The sequence below is a fragment of the Petaurus breviceps genome, unplaced genomic scaffold (genome assembly GCF_028583685.1).
Source record: "Petaurus breviceps papuanus isolate PSGF00001 unplaced genomic scaffold, PetGlider_PUasm1.0 99, whole genome shotgun sequence".
NCBI classification, from domain to species: domain Eukaryota; kingdom Metazoa; phylum Chordata; class Mammalia; order Diprotodontia; family Petauridae; genus Petaurus; species Petaurus breviceps.
Genome location: NW_027187465.1, coordinates 17,063,540 through 17,076,639, shown reverse-complemented (window position 1 = coordinate 17,076,639; position 13,100 = coordinate 17,063,540). Strand labels below are relative to the sequence as shown.

The following is a 13,100-nucleotide window of genomic DNA, read 5'->3' as shown; positions in this document are numbered from 1 at the left end:
GTGTGTGTGTGTGTGTGTGTGTGTGTGTGTGTGTGTGTGTGACTGGATTTCCAAAAGAGAATACTTTCCATGTATCAGTAAACTGTCTCATCTACTTTCTCAAGCAGATGAGAAAACCTCTGGCACATATGGCCAGAGAGAATACTTTCCATGTATCACTAAACTGTCTCATCTACTTTCTCAAGCAGATGAGAAAACCTCTGGCACATATGGTGACACCTTCAGTCAATACTTTGTCAGCACAGATTCTTTCCTTTGTCTGGGTAGGTCACAGCATCATAGATGGGTATCTGACCTCAGAGATCATCTAATATAACCCCTCCCTTTTATAAATGAGGAAACTGAGGCTCAAGGAGGCTTAGGGACATGCCTGGATTCACCTAGGCAGTGAGTACTCATAGGATCCCAAATCTAGAACTGGGAGGGACCCCAGAAATCATTTAGTCTGATCTCTCATTTTACAGATAAGAAAATTGAGGCCCAGTTCAAATGACTTTTACAGGCAGTAAATATCAAGTGGGATTTGAACCAAAGTTCTTTGAGTGCAGTGGTTGTCGAAATGTATAACCCTTGCCTGGGCATATTTCTACATTCATGTAATAAAAACCGATAATGATTCATGATTCTTTAAGGTTTTAAATTTGTTAAGTCACTGAGTATTTATTAAGTGCCTACTGTGTTCCAACTGAACATGTATTAAGTGTCTATTGTATTTCAGGACAATAAAAAGAGGAATAATCCCTACTCAAGATAACATGCAAACACCTCCAAATAAATATAGGGTAAATAGAGATAATCAGCAGAGAGAAGGTGCTAGTATTAAAAGGGGGAAGGGGAATCAAGAAAGGCTCCCTTTAGAAGCTGAGATCTTGACTGGAACCTGGAGGAAGCCAAGGGAGCCAAGAGATGGAGGTGAGAACTGAGGGTTTGGAAACAGGCTGTTGTAATCTCAGAACTGCAGAGTCTTAAGAGCTGATGGATTGAACTTAAATTGCTTTTAAAACATTTTTAATCAATATATTTTTTTTAAAATTTTAACATGTAATTGGGGAAAAATATTTTTTGAAAGCTTATGAATTGGATGAGAGTCAGGAGTCACATTATCTCCCCAGTCTAGAACATTGGTACAAATTGAGTAAGATGAAGCTTATGAAGAATTTATGAAAGGTCTTCCACTTGGGCTCCAAAAGTCAACTTTGCAAATACAGGATACAGGAGTCACAACTAAACGAGTCTTATCAAAAAAATAAATCAAGGGTTTTATTCATTCATCTGTTTCTTTATTTTTTTTATTATGATGCAACAGACAAGCATTTAATAATGACCTACTATATACTAGGCAGTGGGCTACATTTGGGGGAATACCAAGGAAAAATATCAAAGGAGTCAATGCTCTTCTGAAGCTTACATTTTATTAGGGAACACAATACACACACCACCCTGTCACATAATAAATATACTGTAAATTCAATATAAGTCAACAGTACGATACACATGTATACATACATGAGTACATCCACACACATATTCATACATGTATGTGCATATATATTAATAATGCATTATATATAGATATGCCTATACTCATGCACTTACCCATATATACATGTGTATCCATATTAATATATAGGTATATATATGTATTTGTGTATGTATGTATGTGTATAGCTAATAGCTAATATAATTTTAGGAGACTGTATTAAGAGAGGGTAGAGTGTCCAAGACTAGTAAGTTGATACTCCTAATGTATTTCAACTTAATAAAAATACATCTAGAGTACTGTGCTCAATTCTGGAACTCACATATTGAGAAAGATTTTGACATGCCGGTGTTCCCATAAAGAAGTCTCCAGATGCCATCCTTTGAGGGTCTATTGAAAAATGTGTGATTGTTTAGCCTGGAGAAAAGAAGACTTAGGAGTGAACAGGATAGTTGTCTTCAAGTAAAATAATTCTACAGAACATGACAAGACTATCTAAATTAAATCAACATGCCCTCTGATGCTTGGTGACTTCAAGGCAAAGATGGGGGGAAATGATGATGAGGAGACATCTGTGGGAAAGTCTCATTCAGAAAGAAGGAATAAAAGAAACCAGTGCCTTCTAGTATACTCAGAAGCCTCATGCTTTTATATCTGAAAACTTTGTTTAAAAAAATTGTAGGTGCTAACTGTGGTGAATACCAAATGAAACAATAATGAATAGAGTAAATGATATTTAATATATAGGAAAGGAATTGTCATTGATATGGATGTTAGCCTTGAGTTAGTTGTTAATGTAGAGTTAGATCATTCTTTAGCCAGAGATAAGATCTAATTAGAATGAAAAAGAAAGAATAACAAAGAGAAAAAAAGACTTACTAAGGAATTGCTTAAGCAAATAATTCAAATATGGGAAATGGACAAGAAAAATCACATAGATGCCTTCTATATGATTCCATACCAAATTTTAACCAATGAAAAATAATTGCCACAAAAAAGAGAGACTAAAAGAGCTCAGAAAGCTCCTTGGATGTTAAATATATAACTTATTTGTCAAATAACAAGAGATGGCTAGTATGACCAACACTAGACTAGAATTATAAACTTATTTTTTAAAGAAGGAGGATGAATATTATGATCAATATTGTCTTCTAAATCAGAAAGAAGGAATAGGGTGGCTAGGTGGCACAGTGAGTGAAACACTGGACACTTAACAACCACACACACACACACACACACACACACACACACACAAACTAGCCGTGTAACCTTGGGCAAATTACTTAACCCCAATTGCCCTCCAAAAGGCAAAAAAAAAAAGGAACATAGGATAAAATCAGCTTAAAGAAAGCTTGACAAGATACCAGGCAGCAAGGTGGCTAATTGGATAGCACAGTGGGCTTGGGCTCTGTAAGAATCATCTTCCTCAGTTCAAATCTGGCCTAGACACTTACTAGGTGTGTGACCCTGGACAAGTCATTTAATCCCATTTGCCTCAGTTTCCTTCCTCATCTGGAAAATGTGCTGAAGAAGGAAATGGTAAACCACTCCAGTATCTCTGCCAAGAAAACCTCAAATGGGAGTCATGAAGAGGTTGAAAGACCAATTGAAATCAAAGTACCTGAGAGAAGTTATTACAAAAGCATTCAAAGGAAAAAGTAGAAAGAGGACTACAAAGAGGAAAAAAATGGAAAAGATTTGCAAAGGTGATTTTAATAGTTTATCTTCTCTAGGCTGTCAAAGATAATAGAGCCACCATATTTGCACCCTAACCACTCAGTCCCAGATGGACTCATGGAGGAGATAAAAATAGCACCAAAGAAAACAAAGACATGAAAATTGGCCAGATTGGATCAAGTTTCTATAGATAAGATGGGTGCGGAGACAATGCACTTGTGAGAACATAGAAAATCCTACATCGAGGGAAAGGAAAACAGGATTACACAAGCAATATTCAACAATGTACAAGATCTTTACCATTGTATAATTAAATGAAATATGCAGAGAATATAAAAATCTCATTATGCTTATTGTTTCATGATTGCAAAAAATATTATTTTGGTAGGGAAAGAACTGCTGTTTTGTAGCTTCTGTTTCAATGAAGTGTCTCCTATTCATGTACTGGGAGCATTCTGGATTATTTAGAAGATGTGACAACGACAAAAAAAAAACAACACTGCTCAATAAGCCTCCAATAATAAACATCAGAAGAAACATAAAACAGAGAAATGAATTTCTTCTGATGCTATTCACCACTGTATGGAGGAGATTCAATACAGACTAGATTGAGGAGGATTCCCTGTGGGTAGTGAGGTCTTCTAAGGGCTCCTTTTTGTGGATGACATCATATTGACTGCATCAAGCCTGAATCAATTGTTCAGGCAGCACTGAAGAGCCCTTTGGAAGATATCAACAGAGTCTGGCTCATCCAACTACACAGATATGACCAAATGGATGAAGGATATCTATGCAGTAGCCTTCTGGTACTCATATAATGTTGGGCTAAGGTAATGAAGGTCCTCAGCATGTTGGGTGGACCCCGACTAGCTAATTTGTTGTTAATATGTAATGCTTTTTTAGGAGAATGAAAACAATAGTTGCTCAGAATGAGTAGAAGTAGATGGGTGGTATTCTGAGTGACTAGAAGGGAACTCTTGAATGGATAAAATCTCAAATCTATTTGAGTATCAGTGAGCAGCTAAGCTTCCTAGGGAAGACCCTCTTATCTGGGCTTTGCTATAACGATACTCAAGCATAAAGATCATCTCTGGCTAAGACTGTACTCAATGCCTTTCTAGCTTGGTAGAAGCTGGTGTAGCCTCTCAAGGATCCAGAATCACCTCCATGTCATGGTGAAGCATTCAAACATAATTTTTATCCACTTAAGGCCCGGATTCTTAATTGGTTTTGTATCATGGCCCCTTTGACTGTTGTCTGATAAAACCTCTGGACCCCTGGCCAAAATAAGGTTTTAAGCGCATGACATAAAATACAGATTACAGAAGAAATCAATTATATTGAAGTACAATTATTTTGTTTATATATATATATATATATATATATGTGTGTGTGTGTGTGTGTGTGTGTATGTGTATACATATATATGGTGTATGTATGTATATACACACCAAGTTCATGGATCACAAATTAATAATTCCTGCTTTAGAGGATCCATCCAAGACACTAGCAGTCTTTCTGGTTTGTTCCCAGCTGATAGATGGTTCAGTGGGCAGAATGTCTGCCCTGGAATCAGGAAGACCCTAGTTCAAAACCAGCTTCATAGCCTTACTAGCTGTAAATTCCTGAGCAAGTCACTTAGTTTCTGCTTTCCTCAGTCTCCTCATATGTAAAATGAGGATAATAACAGCACTTGTCTCCCAGGGTGTAATGGGAATGCAGATTTGGAAGATCTTCCCTGCCCCTAGGCTAAAGTGCACCTGAAGCCTGGGGTGGGAAGCTTGTTTTTCAGTAGATACTTTTTGATTGGCCAGTGGGTCCAAAAGGTTGTTACATTCTCTGAGCCAGGAGAAGGCTATATAAGCCCTGATGTGTAGCTTTGTTTTGGGACTCACTTTGAGAAGTGTTCTGTGATTTGATCTGAATTCTGGGAAGCCGTTGTTGACAGTCCCCTGGCTTTGAAAAACCCAGATGTGGAAACCCAGATGTTGACTGGGTATGGATGTAATGGTTGGACAGTTTGGAAATCTGTCTACTTGATCTGTTTCTGTCTTGATAATTCTGCCTGTATGCTTTGAAGTTCGGGGTGCTGACCTTTTTCCTCTGAACAAGTCAAATTCAGAGGAAGATGAACCTACAAAGAAGAAAACTGTTCTTCAGGGATCTGGTGAAGGGACAGGTTTATCAGCTTTGCTTCCCCAACCCAAAAACCTGACCACAAAAGAGACTAACCGATTGCTCCTGCCCTACGCTTTCTCTCGAAAAACCACTGATGGCTCTTCCGACACCAAGCTCTCCAAACCATCCCCCAAGACCAAATCTGCTTCTTCTACTTCCTCCTCTTCTGCTCCTGTTGTGGGTGCCACCACTACTACCCCATCACCCTCAGCCATCAAAGCAGCTGCTAAGAGTGCTGCCCTCCAGGTGACAAAGCAGATCACACAAGAGGAGGATGACAGTGATGAGGAAGTAGCCCCTGAGAACTTCTTCTCCCTTCCAGACAAGGCTGAGCCTCCTGGAGCTGAGCCATACCCTTACCCTGTCCCTGCTGCTTCTGAAGAGCCACCCCCAGGCACAGAGCCAGATCCCACTTTTCAGGACGATGCAGCCAATGCTCCCCTTGAATTCAAGATGATGGCTGGCTCAAGTGGGGCTCCCTGGGTACCTAAGCCTGGGGAGGACTACAGCAGTCAGCCCTACAACCAGTTTCCTACATATGGTGATGTTAATGCTACTGGTGTTTACTATCAGGATTATTACAGTAGTGGCTACTACCCTGAGTCTGATCCAGCCTTAGCTCCCCCCCCAGGAGATTACCCCAGACGCCTCTTTCATTGATGATGAAGCGTTCAAGCGACTTCAGGGCAAGAGGAACAGAGGAAGGGGCGGAGCAAGCGAAAGCGAAAGCGAAAGCCAGAAAAAGCGAAAGCCAGAGAAAGCGAAAGCCGAGCTAGCGTTCCTGCGGGGGCTGGCGGTGGTGGCAACGTCGGCGGCAGCAGCAGAGGCAGCGGCAGCGCGAAGCCCTTTTTGAGTTAGGACTGCTAAGGACTTTCTGCTAAGGACTCCTGCTGAGGACTGCCAGGGGCCGGAGCTGCTGGGAGCGTGCTTCCAGGACGCTGGGTGGTTGCTGTGCGTGGGGAGAGGAGGACCTTTGCCTGAGGTAGCCTGTTCTGTTTTAAAGGCTTGAAAATGTGGGTGCTTTCTACTTTATCTACCTGTGCCAATGTCATAACTACTCTGATGGCTTTCACTTTCTGGTTTGGGGACTCAGTCTTTTGGTATCTTAATAAATTTTCCAGCTTATTCCCTTATATGACAAGCATGATGTATTTTGTGATGGATAATTATATCAGCATATCTGTAATCTCCATAGGCATTGTGAATATGGCATTGCTGATACACAGGGTTGATATGAGAATCAAATGGCATAATCATTGTAAAGTGTTTAACACAGTTCTTGGCACATAGTATGATATATAAATGTTAGCTATTATAATTTCTTAGATCTAAATATACTGCTTGAGCTAATCATCTCTTGACTTTTATACTTGCTCTCTAATCAAATCCAATATTTTTTTCTGATTACACATGCCCCTGATGAGGCATTTTATGTCATTTCTCAAACTGTCAATCAACAAACCTTTATTAAATTTCCTACTGTGTGCCAGGTACTGTGCCAACTACTGGGGATATAAAAATAAAAATGAAAACATCCCAGGCCTCAAAAAACTTACATTCTATGGAGGGTAGACAACATGGAGAGGTGGTATTATACACTGCCAAGTGTGCTAGATTTGGAAGAACCTGGGTTCGAATTCAGACTCTTGTCACTAGCTGTGTGGCAACAAATTAATCATTTCACTTCTCTGTGCCTCAATGTCCCCATATGTAAAATAAGAGGATTGAACTACATTGCCTATAGGGGCTCTTCCAACCTTAAATCTATGCTTTGGTAAGACTAACTACATTTGTAACATATTGTGAGAATAACCACAAAAAGAGAGAGAAACTTAAGGCATGAAGTTGGTTGAAATTGGTGAGGAGGCAGGAAGATAAAAAAAAAAAGGTTTCAGGTAGAAGGTAGAGCTTAAGCAAAGTCTTAGGGGGAAAACATCAAGGGATTCTACAAGGAGGTGAGAAGGAAATACAACCTAAGCATGGGGGATGGCCTGGGCATAGAGATGGGAGATGTAAAGAAAGTTATCATTGCTAACATATTGCAACTTGCTAATACTCACCTTGAATATAGTAACTTTTTAAAAAATGATAATCACAACATCTTGTTTGTTTTGGTGTCCTTTTCTGACCTGTTTTGCTCTTATACTTTGTATCTATCAGATTTGAGGGTGTATTATATTTTAATGCAGAATACAGTACATACACTGGGTTCTTCTGTCTTCTCTATAATTGCGTATATCATGACATATTTCTTTGTATTTTTAATATTTGTCATTTCTTCATTTTGGTATAATAACCTTTCATTATATAGGCCAACTTATTCATTTCCCATCATTGCATATATGGATTGGTGTTACATGTTTTTGTTACCACAAATAAAATTGCTGTAAATATTTTATACTAATAGGGTTTTTCCTTTCTTTTAATTACATTATTACAGTCCTAATACTGTTTTGTTCATTCATTTCAGTCATGTCTGACTCATTAGGATTCCATTTGGGCTTTTCTTGGCAAAGATTCTGGAGTGTTTTGCCATTTCCTCCTCCAGCTCTTTTTCCATATGAGAAAACTGAGGCAAACCAGGTGAAGTGACTTGCCCAGGGTCACATAGTCAGTAGGTGTCTCAGGTCAGATTTTAATTCATGAAGATGTCTTCCTGACTCCAGCTCTAGCATTCTACATACTGTTAAAAGGTCAGTAATCTTTACATCTCTTGTTTATTGCTAATTTAGTTTTCAAAAAGATGACCCTCAAGTACAAATCTCCTTAGAAATGAAGGATGTCCCTAACTCATCCCAGCCAATGGTGAATTTTATCTTTAGCAATCTACCATTGTATAGGGATGAGAGGGCATACCAGAATGGTTTTAATTTGCATTTTTGTATTATTGTTATTTTAATAGAAACTGGTCTCTTTGCAAGCAAACTAGCCCTCCTGCAAATTGTCAGTGAAGTATATTTTTAAAAGCCTGCTTCAGGGCTGAAAAAAATAGTAAAGAATTTAAGTAATTTTAAATGAGTTAGTTTTTTACTTAAAAGTGAGCCTATACTATTAACTGAATTATTTTTGAAATTAGAACTTCAAAAACCCTGAATTAAACAGTTAAACTAATAATGGTTTAGGTTTTTTTTTAAAAGACTGTCTAGCTCATTTTATTTAATTCATTGTTTACTAAATAATGACGTATTTAAAAATTAATTGCACTCTGCTTTTGAACTCAAGTAAGGACTTTTTACATGAGATTATTTTTCCTTTACTTTTTATTAGCTGCTAAAAAGTCTGTCTATGATAAGGAACCCAGTAATGCTGGAAACATGTCTAAAAGGTCACTTATTAGGGTTGGGTCTATATGAGATGGAAATCTTGTTATTAACTCATGTTAATAATTTAAGCCATTTGGCAATGAGTTTGAATTCATCTCCCACAGCCTGTCTGTCTAGGCTTTTCATGACTGTTTTACACAAGCAAGCACTTCCCATAATGCTTCACTGGTAACCTCGGGAGTTTCAGCATGTGGTCCCTGACTGTTAAGGGTCATACATTCTGCCCTACACTCTGATTTATTCAGATGCAACATAATGAAGTATACTGCCATTTTGTTTTGTGAGAAACAACTCAGAATGGTGGGTAGTGAGTTGGAATTAGTCTGTGGAGACCTGAGTTCAAATCTAACCAGACACTCTTAAGTCAATTCAAATTTAATAAGCACTTACTAAGGGCCTACTATGCATGAGAATAGAAGAGACATAAAGAGAAACAGTCCCTGACTGTGTGTATCTTACATTCCACTGAGTATATACCTATGTAAATAGAAAATAAATTCTAAGTATTTTTGTTGTTGAGGGATAAGACAAGTCCTAATCAATGTGGGGGTGCTTGGGTTGTGTCTTGAAAAGTATCAGAGATTCTAAAAAGTGGAATGTTGCTCCTTCAAACATTTAAACTTTACAAATAAATCAGTAAGTGTCTGTGGAGCACCTACTATGAGCCTGGGCTTTAGGCATTGGAAGTACTAAAATAGAAACTCCAAGCCTCTGTTTCTTCTCCTGTAAAAAGGAGGTGATAATACTCACCCAACCACCTCCCAGGGCTACAGTGAGGCATTCTACTTCCCAAGCTGCAAAAAGGAACAAAGATATTTTTCCCACTGTGTGACTGGGATGGGTAACACCTTCATTTCTTGGTTTTCTCATCTATATATAACACCCTCTTCCCTCCCTTCAGGACTTCCCTTTCACTTTCTCTTGACATTGGCAGGCCAGGTCCCAGGAGACTGGATGAATCATTAGTCCCTCAGGATTCTAGGGGCAGTCTTGCTGTGTGGTGCAATGGATAGAGCACCAGACACAGTGCCAGGAAGACCTGAGCTCAGATTCAGGCTTGGACGTATGCTATTTATGTGACCCTAGATGAGTCACTTAACCTCTGTCTGCCTCAGTTTCCCCATCTACACAATTGGGTTAAAAAAAACACCTATCTAAGGGTTTTTGTGAAGATAAAATAGGATAATATTTGTAAAATGTTTTATCATAGAGATTCTAGCTATTATTGCCACTCTTATAGTTCTAGTGCTCTTGTACCCAAGCCCCCATCAATATGCTTCTCATTGTTTATCAGCCAGACAATTAGCCTTTAAAAAAGGTATTCACTAAGCAGTTATAGCAAGGGCAATGGTTACAGAAACAATTCCCCCACACCTGAGGCACATTTTCCTTTCCTATACTTAATGTCCTTTGAAATATTGGACTCAGCTTTAGAGTAAAATGACAGTAAAGCATACAGGAAAGGAACCCCAGTGGTCAAGGGATAACTCACAACTCTTGGTTACTGGAAGTCCTTTTCTTGTTTCATGGATGTCCTCACAAAGTTCCTTTTGAGATCCTTGCTTGCTTCTGAGGGTCTGCGCCTGTAGAGTCCTGGATCTGTATCTCCTTGGTATGTCTAACCTGTCTTCAGTGTGTATATCTCAACTGTAGATACAGATTCTGCCATCAGTCAGGCAATCATCAAGCATTTATTAAGCTTATTATCAACCAGGCACTGTGCTGAGCACTGAGGATATACAAATACAAGCAAAAGAAAAGATCATCTCTGCCCTCAAAGTGTGTGTGTGTATGTGTATAAATGTCTTTTCTTTTTAATTTAATAAATAAAACAATCATTTTATAACATAGTATGATTTTTAAAAAGATGATTGTATATAAAACTGCAACTCTATTAGGTACAACTTGCTATTCTTTTTAAATATATAATAAAACTATCATTTCTTTTTCCCTTTTTTTCTTTCCTCCCCTCTCCCCCACCCTAAAGATGGCTGTTCTAATGAGGGAAGACAATATTTAAAAAAGGACCTGGAAAACAAGCGGAGGAGAAAAGGGTAGGAATAGTGGCTCCATCCAGAGAATGAGAGATGGCTGGTCTGAGCCCTTCTTTGAAATGGAGGCTCTGGAAAAAAGAGGCCAATAGCAAAAGGGGCCTGCTGAAGCAAGCCCACTGCTTCAGCCACCATCGCCCAGTGATATTCCAGGGACACCACTTCCTGTTCACGTGGACATTACTACCAACACTAATGGACCCTCCAGGGCTTCAGAGCCTTTGAAGTTCACAAGATCATTATCTTGTGAATTATGTTGCAGTTGCCTTTTCTTGGGACACTCTCTGTTCCATCTGAATTCATTGTCTCCTACTGGTACAGGCTCTCTGGTGACATGACCAAGAGGGACAGTGGAGGAGAAGGTAGGACAAATTCTTTTTTCTACCCGAGAGTGATTCCCTCTCAGGAACCTGGAATCTTCAGCCCCCAAATTTGGTGTCCTCTCCTATTTGATCACTTCCAAATTCACTTGCCTTTTCACACATAGTCCAAAGGCAATACCTGATATATTTCAATCAATCATCAGACACTTTTTGTGTGGAGTCATCTGTCTTTATCAAGTTTTCCAAAGACCCTGTGATACTTTTAAATTGCTTAAGAATTTATTCATACCTGCTTGTTTGTTTGTTTTTTGATAGAGTAATTGATTCAATTCAGATGCTTGGGCTTTCTATGATTAATTGAACAGGATATACCTCCCCACCTCTAAATATAAATGTCTTTATATAATGTTTTCTGATAAGTGTAAAAATAATTTGATGAGCCTAGACATTAAAATGCCTTCTTCTATTACCATCTATCTCACATCCAAGGGACCTTAAATCCCTTTATTTTACAGATAGGGAAACTGAGGTCCAAAGAGGTTTAATGAATCATCCTAGGATATATAAGTAGTAACCAGCAGTCAAAATTTGAACTCACGTCCTCTCTCTAAATCTGTCATTTATTCCATTATGTGCTTCTGCCTTTTAACAGAATCTAGTGGTATTTTATAGGCACTTCTCACTTACTATGGTGTAGACAACAGCACCAAACAAAGTGATTTCAGGTGCCCCCAAGGGAATTATTGGCCTCCTGTAGGCCTCTAATAATAAAAGAGCTGGACTTATTCACAGAGGAAATGAGATTCCCAAGCCATGGCCCTATTTATGAAAGGGCAAAAGGAAAAGAGAGGGGCTTTTCATACCACAGAGTGGGCCAAACACAAATGAACATTACCCAGACATCGGATATCTCAGCAAAGAGGGGACTGACTTCTTGCTAAGTGAACACACATATGGAAAAAGTTAAAGAGGAAGGCAAGTGAGGCAAGGGGATACATGAGTTCAAGAGACACCTCGATTTGTTTTTGGAAAGAGAGGAAATTGGAGTACATGGTGAACAAGCAGAAAGGTTGAATTAAGCTAAATCCCAAAAGGGCAAACCAGAGGAGGCTGGGCAACTTTCCGTCCATTCTTTCCTATTTTCTTTCTCTTCCTTTCTGTCATTGTTTCCTTCCTCCTTTCTTTCTTTCTTCCTTCCTTCCTTTCTTTCTTTATTTTTATCTTTCTTTCTTTCCTTCGTTCCTTCCTTCACTCTCTCCCCTTTCTTCTCTTCTATCTTTCTCTTTTTTTATCTTCTTTTCTCTTCCTTCTCTTTCATTATTCATCTCCCTCTCCTTTATTCATTCTTTTCTTCCTTACCATTACTTTTCCTTCTTATTTTCTTTCCTTTATTTTCCTTCTTTCTTTCCTTTTCGCTTTTTCTTTTATTTTCCTTCCTTTCTTCTTACCTACTTCTCTTCCTTTCTCTTTCTTCCTTTTCTTTCTTTATTCATATATCTATTTTTCTCTTTCATTCCTTCTTTCTTTACTTTCTTCCTTCCCATTCTCCATTCCTTCCCAGTTTCTTTGCTTTCTTTTTTTCCTTCTTACCTTCTTCCTTTCTTATTTCCTCCCTATCTTTTGTTTTTTCTTTTCCTCTTTTTTCTTCCTTTCATTTTCCTTCCCTCATTCCTTCCTCTATTCTTTTCTACTTTATTTCTTGTCTTTCTTTTCTCTCTTCTCTTTTTCTTTGCTCTTTCCCTTTCTTTTTTTCCATTTTCATTTCTCACTTTTATCCCTTTTTTGTTTCTTTTTTCCTTTCCCACCACCATTCTCTCCCACTTTGCTTCCTTTCTTCTTTCTTTCATTTTCTATCTTTTACTCTTTTTTTCTTTCTTACATCTTTCTTTCCTTCTTCCTTCCTTATCTCTCTTCCCCTTTTTTCTTCTTTCTCTTTCTTCATTTAGCTATTTATTTCTCTCTTTCATTACTTCTTTCCTTCCTTTCCCACTATCCTTCCTACTTTTCTTCCTTCTTTCCTTTCTCTCTCTCTCTCTCTCTCTCTCTCTCTCTCTCTCTCTCTCTCTCT

At 38.5% G+C, this 13,100-nt stretch overlaps 1 protein-coding gene across 1 annotated transcript in view; it reads left to right on the top strand.

Annotated features, from left to right (window-relative positions):
* LOC138156189 (proline-rich protein PRCC-like) overlaps positions 1 to 13,100 on the top strand; it is a 98,314-nt gene that overhangs the window by 35,511 nt on the left and 49,703 nt on the right. Inside the window, 2 exon segments of the mRNA XM_069081398.1 lie at positions 5,238 to 5,956; positions 5,958 to 6,106. Of these exon segments, the coding sequence (XP_068937499.1) occupies positions 5,238 to 5,956; positions 5,958 to 6,106 (868 nt within the window).